The sequence below is a fragment of the Plasmodium coatneyi genome, chromosome 9 (assembly GCF_001680005.1).
Source record: "Plasmodium coatneyi strain Hackeri chromosome 9, complete sequence".
NCBI lineage: Eukaryota > Apicomplexa > Aconoidasida > Haemosporida > Plasmodiidae > Plasmodium > Plasmodium coatneyi.
Genome location: NC_033564.1, coordinates 1,998,243 through 2,010,970, shown reverse-complemented (window position 1 = coordinate 2,010,970; position 12,728 = coordinate 1,998,243). Strand labels below are relative to the sequence as shown.

General features: G+C 37.3%; 1 protein-coding gene across 1 annotated transcript; it reads left to right on the top strand.

Annotated features, from left to right (window-relative positions):
• Positions 1-5,237: 5,237 nt before the first annotated feature.
• Positions 5,238-11,468, top strand: PCOAH_00027270 (Uncharacterized protein; the record flags this gene model as incomplete). Its single annotated transcript, XM_020059532.1, has 8 exons — positions 5,238-6,650; positions 6,677-8,889; positions 9,038-9,263; positions 9,430-10,180; positions 10,297-10,425; positions 10,572-10,889; positions 11,138-11,302; positions 11,449-11,468. 8 exons carry the CDS (start codon positions 5,238-5,240, stop codon positions 11,466-11,468), a joined length of 5,235 nt encoding a protein of 1,744 aa, XP_019914775.1.
• Positions 11,469-12,728: the final 1,260 nt, after the last annotated feature.

The window sequence follows — 12,728 nt, the reverse complement described above, 5'->3', positions numbered from 1 at the left end:
TATATGTACATATAGCCACACGCAAAAGTAGCCACATGTGCATGTAGCCATATCCACAGGTCGACACAGGTGCACCTTCATAAACGTAAAAATTAATATGTGTGCATGCGAGTATATGTAAATATTAAAAAAGGTGCATATGCACAGCATACGTATGCAATATAACATCCAAAAAGCAATCAAAAGAATAAACTTCTGGTGTAAATATAAAATCGCAACTGCCACAAATAAATATTGAAGAAAAAGGAAATACATGAAAAATTCAGGTGTGGTTTCTTTCATTTGCAACCTGCAAAAAATTCTCATCCAGGCATGTAAAAATAAAAGTCAAATAAAACTGAATGCACTCATGAAAAAAAAAATATATATATTTTTTAAATAAAACAGGAAAACATAAGAAAGGAAATAACCTTGTGCATGAAATTTTTAAATTTTCAAATTTTAACTAATCACACAAATGGAACTACGAAGATCAATACTTTTACACTTATGGAACATGTGCTAGTATGCAAATTCCACGAACTCCATTATGCACTTAGAGGTTACGCACAAATGTATATGCTTGCATATGAAAATATGTACATATTCTTATAAACACTCATATATATGTAAAATTGAAAAACAAAAATAAGATATAATGACAAAACAATAAAATCTTGCAAAATGCTGGGAAAATTAACAACTTCGCTAAGCCATATGAGATGCACAATAACCCTTATTTATTTATTTTCCATAAAAATGTTTTATTTTCCCCCAGTGTAATCAGCATGGCTTTAAAAACGAGTTTCTTGCATGGCTGTTTATGAAATAGCCAAATAAAAAAAAAAAAAAAAAAAAAAAAAAACTAGCTATACATAAATAATTTGTACAATTTTGGCTATTTCGCTTAACGGTAAAATGTGCTACGTGCATGCATAAACATTTTATTTTTTTTTTCCCCATATATAAGAAACATTTCTTCCCATTATTCCTAAGTACGCATTTATGCATGTGTAAGCATATGTGTAATTACTTTGCCATGATTCACCTTTGTACTTTTTTCTTTGTTTTCCTTTTTTTTACAAAGCGTTTCTTTTTTTATGTCACACGAAGGGGATTTTCCATTTGGGACTTTCACTTTGCAATACTCAATTTGCAACTATCGATTTGCTAATTTCGACTTTCCACTACGATTTGCAACTTTTGACTTCTGACCCTTGCCCTTTGGCCATTTTACCAATCGTCCTTTACCATATGAACTTTACAAATGGGCGTTCACCCTTTTAATTTAACCTTAGCCATTTGGCCTTTGGCTTTCCCTTGCACATGCCATATAGTTTAGCAAATCCAGGTGAAATAAGTATTTTTATGGATTTATTTAATTTTTAAAGGGAGAGGGGAAATTTATTTAAGCGTAAAAGGCCAATTTTGAAATCCTTTTTTTGTTTTACACATGCAAATGTATTTAATTTCCAAAAGTGGAAATACAATTTTACTGCACATACATTTTTTTACGTAAAATGACACAAAATGCGCTAACCATACTTGAGGTACTTCCATAAATTGGGGCGCAAATTTTTGCATTTACACAATGGCTAATGAAATAAATGAGCACTTAAACAAATTTAGTGAAAAAAACAGTTAAAAAAAGGAAAAGAAGGGAATGTGTTAAACGAATATAAACTATAGCCATTTCGGCGATAGGTATAATGCACATTTGTTCAGGGGGGTAATTTATATTAGCCCTTTCGAATGTGCATTCTGCCCATATAAAGTAAATTTAATTTTTATCAAAATTCTGGAAACTATTTTAAAAAAGAAATAGCCCTTTTTTTTGGAAAAAAAAAATGTACAAAAGAAAACAATCGTTTTTTTGCATAAAAGGCTTTGGTCATTCTTATTCTTTCCATTGCGAGGGAAATATAAAGTTATGAAAATAAAAAAATAAAAAAAATAAAGGAAAATCTGTATGTGCGTTTTCACTAAAAACATTGAAATTTTTTTTTTTGTAACGGAATCGGTTATTCAGTACGAAGATATATTGATTTACCTTATGCCGTGACATAAATCCCATTGCACATTTTCCTATTTTTTCTTTAACCTTTTTCTTTTTTTTTCATTGAATAAATACATTTGTGATGCACAGCAAATTTTTAAGCGATAAAACAAAGAAAAATAAGGAAAAAATCAAAGCAATTATAAAAACAGAACACACAAATTTCCGTGGTGCCGCGGGAAAAGCTAAAATTTTTCAGAGAATTCTGCCGCAGAAATGTGCCTGATTCAATGTAATTCAGATATATAAATTGAAGAAAAATGCACATTTCATTTGTTCAGTGGAAGGGGGATTCAGGAATGTACGCAGAATTTAGCAAAACATTGATTCAGATGATGTATTTTATATTTGCGGATGCAGCACATGGAGTACGTGCTCACATTAGGACGATGTACATTAATATCGCTAGGTGTGTTTTTGTGAAAAGAAAAAAATTATGCTTACAGGTCTCTCTTTTTCTTTAGTTTTTCTGAAAAATAATAATTTATAAACTCATATGTGTACACAATATATGTGCGATGTTCTATTTCATTCCTATTGTTCTTTCGCGCCTTCCATTCGGAAGGGGGAAAGAGAAGGAAAACGTTCATTTTTAACATTAGATCGAGCATAAACCCTCTTATTCATCCCTTCTACGGAAAATTCCTTTTAGATAAAATATATTTAGAGAATAATAACCTCCCCCTATTTTTTCAAAAGAGGGAAGAACATGATTTAAAATTTAGAGCGGCCACAAACGCATAATCGCTAGCACACTTATTTTTTCCCTTCGCTTATATTTCATTCAAATGGAAAAAGGTCAAAAGAGCAAAAACACAGGTGGGAACAAAACGAAGTACACAAAAATGGAAGGTATGCACTATAAATGTATGGCAAACTTTTGTGTATTAGGCTCCTTTTGTCATGATTTTTTATTTTTTGCTATTTTAAAAAGTGGGAATTTCACTTTGCCACTGTGTACCTTCAGATCTTAGAAGTTCAGATGTGCTTATATTTTTTTAATTTTATTTTTCACCTACAATGCTCCGTGATATGCCTTTTTTTCACTTTTTTTGCGACCTTTTCCTTTTGCTTATTTGCGAAAAAAAAACTACCCCTCCCTTCCCCAAAAAAAAGAACGGTATGGTTTTTCTGTGAGTACGCCGCATACGGAAGGAGGAGTGACAAAATAAAAAGAAAAAACAAATGTACGCATTAATTTTTCATGTGCGTGCTTCGCCGTGGGGTTGCTGCGAATGGTGAACTTTCCTTTTTTTTTCTTACTTTCGCAAAATGGTTATTAATAAACCTAGGAAAAAATGATATTTCACTGAAGACAGTAAATGTCCATAGTTGCCATGGTATTTGCATAAAAAAAAAACAATTTAATTGGTTGAAAAGTTTGGCCATATATTTACGGTTGCTTTGTTTTTCGTTCCTTTCCTTTTATTTTTTTTTTCCTCCCCATTTTGCTAAATGGCGAAGTAAAATTCCTTTAAATATGCGCTACAGAGTCCTCTGCACGAGGCGTACACGAACAGAATTTAATCCTTACCATTGTTTCACTGCACATATTTTACAATCAAGGTGTGATGTGGGCCCACGTAAATTCCTATTATATAATCCACATAATTTTCTCTTCACCAGGAATTCGCATACACAATATATATGCAGTACAACACGCATAACCTTTTGCTGCCTCTTTGCGACTGCTAAAAAATTGTTCTGTTGCTCTTTTCCAACTGTTGCAAAGGATTTACGGCCCTGTACAGGTTTTACGGGAGAGCGAGAAACAAATCGCGTTTACTAATACATATCTTCTTATGTATGATAAAAAGAAAAAAATATTTCGTCGTGATAAAATTTGCGAAAAAGGCGCGGATTTACGCAATATATCTACACTTCTTTATAACTTGGAAAAATAGTAAAAAAAAAAAAGAAAAAGCAAAAGCTCATTTCCAAAACCTCACTTTTGCGGGTGAAAAAATAATTTCAAAGGAGGTTATCCCATGTGACTTAACATATGCGGATAATATATTCACTTAAAAGGTGACCGCCCATATAAGCAATTTTTTTACACATACTATAACATACCTTTGCGTACAAGCACGGGATAATTTTTTGTGCCCATATGCTGAAGTACAATTTATGTAAAACCTACGGGTAAACAAAAATAAGGCCATACAAAATTATGCATAACTTTTGGACACTTTTTTTTTTTTTTTTTTTTTCTTTTTCAGTTTGTTACAATCTGAAGTGGATATGCGTACACCTTTGCGGGCATGTTAAGATGTACTGTGTGCCATACAAATAAATGCATGTGCGTGTTATGTATACATAAGAGTACACAAATGTATGCATGGCGAACTATCTGAGGCATAATTCGTAAAAAAACGGGGAAGAAAGCGTCATACGATCATTCAAACTGTGACTAAACATCGCGAATTGGCGAATTGACGAATTGGTGGATTTTTCGAAAATTGCCAAAGTTCGCTCAATTCGCGCAAGTTAACAGTTGGGTGGAAAAATCGCCCGAGTTCTTATTTGTTCCCCCAAAACTGTGAACACCCACCCGCTGCTTATAAATTTTAGCAAACATCGCATATTTTTTTGTACTTCCCCATTTCATGGTCACACGTATCATATTTGGGAACGCCGTACGGCACCAGTCAACAAGCAGCAATATATTGCCCATTTTTGGGGAGGAGTAAAACGATGAGAAGGGACGAGACCAGGCTTTCCGTTCCGGCGTACATTAAATAAAGCAGCAGCGAGAAAATAAAATAAATAAATAAAAGCACCGCATTCGGCAAAACGGGGAATAAATCGGAAGGCTCGGCAAATCATGATTTTTGAAAAGGCAGGCGTTTCAATTCATCGCAAAAAGAAGAAAGGAAAATGAATGCATGGGAGTGTAAATAAATAAGCATATGCAGAAATAGTGATTATACTTAGCTGGAAAAATAAAATAAATAAAACGCAGCAAGGGGGGACACCATATTGAAGGATGAACGTATGATAAAGAAGGTTGGCAAAGAGTTAGCATCATAAACGTTCGCGGTAGAGTGACCCATAAAAGGTATCACTTCTTAACACCTGCCCAGTTTGTAGCACCTTCCGAATTTCAGTCGTTCGCAGAAGAAGCCATCCATGAGCACAGCACGAGAACACACATAACGTAAAACGTGCAGGTGAACATAAACCCCCCAACCACAGGAATAACATGAATAATAACAATAACAACAAGCACACCAACCGCAACAGCAGTAACAATGGCAACAATAACGAGAATTACAACAACATCAGAAACAACTCCAGTGGTCTGGTAGGAAGCAATTTGAATGTCCCCCCCGGTATGGGCGGGATGAGCAACCTCAACGGGATGGGCCAGCCAGGGAACCAGCTGCATGGCAATATGAGCAAGATGCACGGGAATTTAAAGAACATATCCAGTAACCTCAACAGTTTGGCAAGTAATATGAAGCACAGCATGTCTGGCTATGCGAATGGCATGCCAGGCGGTATGAGTAATATTCCCGTTGGAGTGAACAACATGTGCAGCGGTATGAGCAATATTCCTAGTGGAATGAACACACTACCTGGGGGGCATGGCAACATTAGTATGATTAGAAGCAGTGCGAATGCCCCAATGGGTAACATGAACTCCAAAATGAACATCAGCAACAGTAGCGTGAATATGCAAACGGACATGAATTTGAAAAACAGAATCCAAATGGGTAGCTCGGACATTCCAAATGCCAGCAGAAATATGAACAACCTTTTCAGCAAAAGCAGCAACAACAACAACAGCATTAGTAACAACAATAGTAATAATAATAATAACCTGAGGGAAAATATAGTGAAGAATTTAAACTATAATTACAACAATGTGAATTATAACAGCATGATGAAAAGCAACATAGAAATGAATAATAAATTGTTCAATGGGGACAGTGTAGGAAAACCTCCGCAAGATAGCAATAACGCAAATAAGAATGCGGAGAATTTTGCTAATAGATTTAACAGTAACAAAATGGTTGTGCAAACCAGTGTGAATAACAAGCTCTATCGCAATTCTGATGGAACTAGCATGAACAGATTTTATGTCAATGATATGAAAAATGTGGAGAGCAATATGATCCAATTAAACAACAAAATGAACAATGTAAAAGACAGTCAAAGTGGCGCCATATCCCAATATAGGGAAAAAGAATATCTAGAAAATATTTATAAAAATAGGGATAAGTATATGTTAGGTAAGAGCGAAAAGGATAATTTGTACATCTCGCCTAAGCAGTTGAGTAGCTTGAACTCTGCGAACACCCCCAGTGGGAATACTGTCTCCAGTGGCACAATGAGCGGCGTTACCGGCATGAGCAGTGCCTCCCCCCATGAGAGAAATTTGAAAAGTTTAGACGGCCCCCCAATGTACAACCCCATGAATATAACCCCGATGGGCGCCAAAACAAATATGAATAAAGTATTCACCTTTAACCAAAATGATAAAGGCAACTTTCACGCGGAAGCCTTGGCCAACGCGAAGCTGAACAATCAGGCCAAGGACGCAAACTACAGTCACATGAATAAAGCAGTTAATATGTTGTTTAAGGAGCAGACGAATTATGGTCCTTATGGCGTGAGTAGCGCCAATCATCAGGGCAGTGGCAACCCGACGGCAACCCCCCCGGCAGTGCAAAACCCTTTTTCACTGCACCGAACGCCCTATTAGACGCCAGGACGTATAACAAAAATGTGCAAATTCTGAAGGAACAGAAAAACGGGAACGAAGACAAACAAGTAAGGTACAACAATTTAATCGAGGGAAATAACCCCAACAGTGGCCCCAACCCCGAAAATGCTACCATGGCTCCATCGCCGTTTGGAAGGATTAGCATGAACAATCAAAAGATGAACTTGAAAACTGGAGACTTTTCCAATAGCCCCATTCCAGGTGGAGTCATACCAAGTAGTAACCATCACGCGAATGTCCCCACCCACATTGACAATGCTGATGCATACAAATTTTACGTGAATAAGGAAAACCTAAATGCAAAGGAAGGTCCGCATTTTGCAAACCCAGTGAATATTCTAAAAGATAACAAGGGCAAGAGTACTTCGGTAAAGAAGTACACCAATCAGAGCAAAATTATGAAGCAAACAGATCAAGCAGAAAATTCAACCCCCTCAGTGTGTAAAATGGATGCAGATTTAGTTAACAAAAAAGGAAATGATAATGATGGTACCGTTACAGGGGCTACTATAAATATGAATAATAGTAGAGCTTATGAAGAAATGAAAATGGATAACAATGGTGTTCCTTTTGATAAGACAGGAAATAATTCCACCCATTTTAACGGGGACCCATCGAAGGAAAATAATATCCACACGATCGATCTGACTAAAGGTGCGGGGGGATCCATCATCAGCAGTAGCTCTCCCTATAGTACTGGCGTGTACAACATTAGTAGCAGCAAAAATGCCATAAATGGAAACGAAACAGATATGCTAGGGTCATACAACCAGAATGCACAGACGGAACAAAAAGTGGATAGTGAAAATTTAAAAAAAAACGAACAAGTTGAGGAGAAAAAAAGGAAAAAGAAAAGAGAGAAAAAGGAAGATAAGGGAAAGGATAAAAATATCGAAATGGCTAAAAATGAAAAGGGAGGATTATTCCCCTTTGAGCAAAATTCCAAGGGCAAAAAGAAAAATCTTGATTATAATAATAATCTGTACAACATAACCGAAAGCAGCGAACAAGGCGTTCTTAATAGCACAACGCAGAGCATGCTGCAGACGACGGATGGGTGCATGAGCAGCAGAGGGTTGAATGTAACACCCGGTACAGACATGATTAGGAACATGCACTTGGACATGCAAATGGGTGCCCCCATGAATGGATCATTAAACGCATCGATGAAGGAATCGATGAACGAATCGATGAGCGCATCGCTGAACGCATCACTGAATGCAACTCCGAATGAGTCCCTCAACACGTCCATGAACTTTCCATCAAACGTGAACGACCAAAAAAATCTGCAGAACAAGAATAATTTTTTTCTTGCAAATTACGACCCGAATAAAAATGCAGCAAACGTATTCGTGGACAAGGACAAAAGTATGCCAAATCGAATGGACTTACTAAATGAAGACGATTTGGGGTCATCGAAAATGAAGAAAAATTTAAGTGACCTCTACGGTGGAGAGATAACACCCCTTACGCCTGAGCAAATGGAAAGCGACAGAAAATTGATAGCCCTGACCCAACTTTTTGGGGACGTAATTGACGAAAATGACAACATGGCAAGTAGCAAAATAAGTGACGGAGTGATGGAAAATAAGCCGCCGTATTCACCAACACCCTCCCCGTTTAAGAATAATGCCCCGCCTAATCTGGAATTATTGAAAAATATGTCCCTGGACACTTTGTTAAATAATTTAAATATAGATAAGGACGTCCTGGAAATACTGAAGGAAAAAATAAATAATATTAACAGAAATATTAATGTGACTATACGATCTGGGGTTCACCATGAAGGGATAACAGAGCCAAAAGGGGAGAGAGAAAACTTCGATTTAGCAAAGTTGTTAACACTCTTTGATGATTTTATAAATTGGTATGAAAATAATTTAATTCAAATAAAACTCCAACTACAGAATGTGTCCTTCTGCTTGTTGCTGGAAATTTTTATACTCATATTAACAAACAGTTCTGGACACATTTCCGATTTTAAGAAGAAATATTTAAACAAATTTTCTGCCTACGAACCGGTGACAAAGTTTTTGTCCACCTGTGTTAACTTGAGCCAGATGTTTGAAATATCGCTTGTTCGCTTTAAGGAGAAGAATGCCAAGCACGTTGTTCACATGACCAAGTAAGTTTCGCGAGATCACACAGTGTGATGAGTGTGTGCAACGTTTTGATGTTATTCCTACTTGTCCATTTTCAGGCGCCCGTTTCACGCAACGATTTCGCTTTATTGTGCCCACACGCCCTTCGTCCATGTTACCCCTTCCGTGCAGGCTGGGAAAGAAGTCCCTGTGGCAATACCTAACCGTGTACGGAGGCATTTCGCTGTACAACTTAATTACGACAAAAATTAAAATAGTAGAAGTAGAAGACCAGGAGAGAAATTTTAACTTTTTCAATTCGTTCATTTCGGCCAACTTTCTCTACAACGCAAAGCTGGATTTTCCCGTTATGTGGTCCCTGCCGTCTATTTATTTGACGAAGGAGGAAATTGTGGAGGTACTGGCGGAGTGGAACGAACTACGCCCCCAAGGATGCGTAGGCATTGGAGGGTAGAAACGCATGTGCGTATTAATGTACGAATGTTTATGCGGAAAAATGTTTGTGTTACCACAATCGTGCTAACTGTTGCATTCGGGTCATTCCCCCCCATCGAACACCACAGGACGAGAGCAACAAACCGGGATGTGAAAAGGAGGAAAATCACTACGTGCCCAACGAAAACTGTGACGCGTTTTATTACTACAAACATATATTGAAAGTGCAAAAAAAGAACAGACTAAGGGTGACGAAAAACAGAATGCCCAGTATGCTGTATTACTGCCTGAACAATTGTAATGACATGACATGTGCGGAAATTTCTGGCCTGGATGGATCCTTTGTCGCCACGGCGCATTCAAATAACGTAATCAAATTGTGGAACATCAAACAGGCACAAATGAATAAAATTAAGGAAAAAAAAAAAGACATGGAAAAGATTAGTAATGTTAACATAAACGATACCATGACAAGGAGACATGATTATTTAGACGAACACAACGCCACATCCATAGACTTAAATTATGATGACGAAAATGATGGAATTTGCACTTTATATGGAAACGTCTTCAATGTTACGAGTTTATGTTTTGGTGAATCGAATAAAATATTACTGTCAGGAAATGTTAATGGGGATGTATACCTGTACAGCACCGTAAGTAACAAAAATTATGTCAAATATGTTGGTGGGCATACACCTATATGGTCTCTGGACACGGCCTTTCTAGGCTACTTTTTTTGCTCGAGTGAAGATGACGGCAATTTGAGGATCTACTCCACTAATAGGACATACCCCTTTATTACATACACGTACAACTGCCCTGCCAATGTTTCCAAGTACCACTACAACAGCACGCTTGTGGCTTGTGGCTACTACGGTAAGCGCAGCATCGCGTGAGGCTTTGACAGAGCGAACCTAGATGTTCCCGCCGTAACGTCCGTTGGCCTTAACACTTTTTATGCACTTTTCTTCCAACCCCCCTACCACTGTTAGACAATTATGTACACCTCTACGATGTCAGAGTAAACTCCTTTATCAAGAGATTCAAAAATAACTACCCAAGCAACCAGGGAGTTACTTCCTTGAGTTTTTCCAAAAATGGAAGACTCCTATCGTATGCAGGTATTTCCTTTTTTTCCTTCATTTCGCGTTGATCGGAAGATTGATTGTTCTCCTTATGCGCATTATCAGATTGAGTAGCACTGTGTTAGCATCACGGATACACCTCTTTTCCCCCATCCTCTACCCCTCTTCTTTTATTCTACCAGGTGGCTACACAAATAATATCAATTTAATCGATTTGGCCATGGATAAATTTATTGACGTGGAGGACAAAATGGCTGTTTCAGCGGAGCCTTGTCACAGTGATGCAGAATATACGAAAACCTACAAACCGTTTGAAACGAACTTAGATACAAATATGCCAAACGTAACAAATGAGGGAACACAAAATGGCAGGGTTGCACTTGGCACAGATTTAAACTCCTTTGAGGACAGAATTCTAAGTATCGACTTTAGTTATGACAATAACTTATTAGTTTCCATGTCTTGTAATAACCTCATCGATTTTTACAATTGCTCCAAAGGTGAGGAGAGAACGGCGAAAATAAAATGGGGCAATCAAAATTACTCCTCCCCCTCGTAACTACTATTGTGTGTATACTTGTTGATAGTGACCACGCGGGGGGCAAGAAAAAGAAACACGTTCACAATATACGTGTGTGTAGAAAGATACATGTTCATCGGTTATATAGTCCACGCAAAAATAGCCCCTGCAATGTAACCTCCACACAGATATCAACATCTAACGCCACCCCACCCCACCCCTTCACAGCATCACATGAGATAAAACATTCGACGGAGAAAAAGAAAATCAAATTGGAAGAGTCCAAAGGAGGAAGGAATCGCCCATATATCAAACTGTCCAAATCGTACGGCGTTAAGCACTCAAATTTAATGTCTGCAAAATTTACGCCCGAAAATGTACTCCTCCTGTTTGGTAAAACTTATGTGCTTGTACCGACGTAGCTGCGTTATTCACCCTCTTCTGTGTGTGTGTGCAAGATGGACTTCCTATTTTGCCCTGCCAACTTATATTGCTGATTCGCTAGCCACATCATGTTAACATTTTAACCCCCCTCGCAGGCATAAATACCTTAATATGATAGGAAAAGGCCATGGACTCTCCCTTGTTCCCCCTCAACATTGTTTCTGTTTTTTTGATTTTACAACATTTTTTAATATGCAAAAAGTTGATATGTTATGCTATGCGAAACATGTTTTAGTAGTACATCCGTGTTGGAATTTCTACAAATTAGTTTTTTTTTTTTTTCTTTCTTTTTTTTACTCCTTTTGTGTGTAGAATGTTTTCCCTATGTGCACATGCATATTATACTAACATAGAAACAGCACGTACGTCCATTTTCCTTCCAATTTTCCTTCCCCTTTGTTTACACATTTTTTCCGCAATTTTTTAATAATTCAGTGATTCACGTTGTTTGTTTGATTTAGCGTTTTTTCTTTTTCGTTTTACCTTTTTCACTTTTCGCTTTTGCATTTTATTGACATTGTCAAACACGTTCGCCTAATTTTTCCTTATTTAAATGCGTGAATTGGAAAGTGTTTGTCCCACCTTCTTTTCCCCGTCCCCTTCGTGTTTTGAGTTTGTGCCAATTCGTGTCACGTTTTTTTCACAAATTTCCCACCACTTTTTGCACCCCTGGGTTACGACTTTTCCAAAGGAGTTTGCGTTTACTTTCAAGAAACTTCTTTTTTTTTTTTTTTTTTTTTTTTCCGAATTTATGGGAAAATGCCAAAGCGAAATAGTGTATAGAGAAAAAGGAAAATGGACCATGTGCGTGTGGATAGGCATGTAATAAATCTATAAAAATGGAAACATGCAAATGCAAACGTGCAAACATGTAAATCTGTAAATTTGCTTGTACTGCACAAATATGAGGAGTGACGTGCCAAACAGGCAACCTCACCTCCACCCCGACTCTGCGGAAATGCAGTTATAAACTTCGACACCCCGTTTTCCTCAATTTACAAAAAAAGTTGTGCTTATTTGGGAAAAAACCAGTAAGTCCACATTTTTTGGATTAAGGAAATTTATAGAAGGGGCGGTGAAAGAAATATCGCGTACAATTTTTTAAATGGTCGAAGTGTGAACAGTTTTTACGCGTCGATTTATTTATGGGGCAAGCGCTTGGAAAGGGAAAAAAATATATTCATTTGGGGAAGAAGCCCGCTTAATTGCTTAACATGGGATAAAGAAACCAGTGATTGACCAACTGACCGATTAGGCGATTACCGTTTAGCCATAAACGACGAATTTAAGCACCAGCGAATGCCAAGTGAAGTATAACATAAGAAGCCCCGATGAATAGTATACATTACAAAGGCGCATAAAGAAAAAAAGGAAA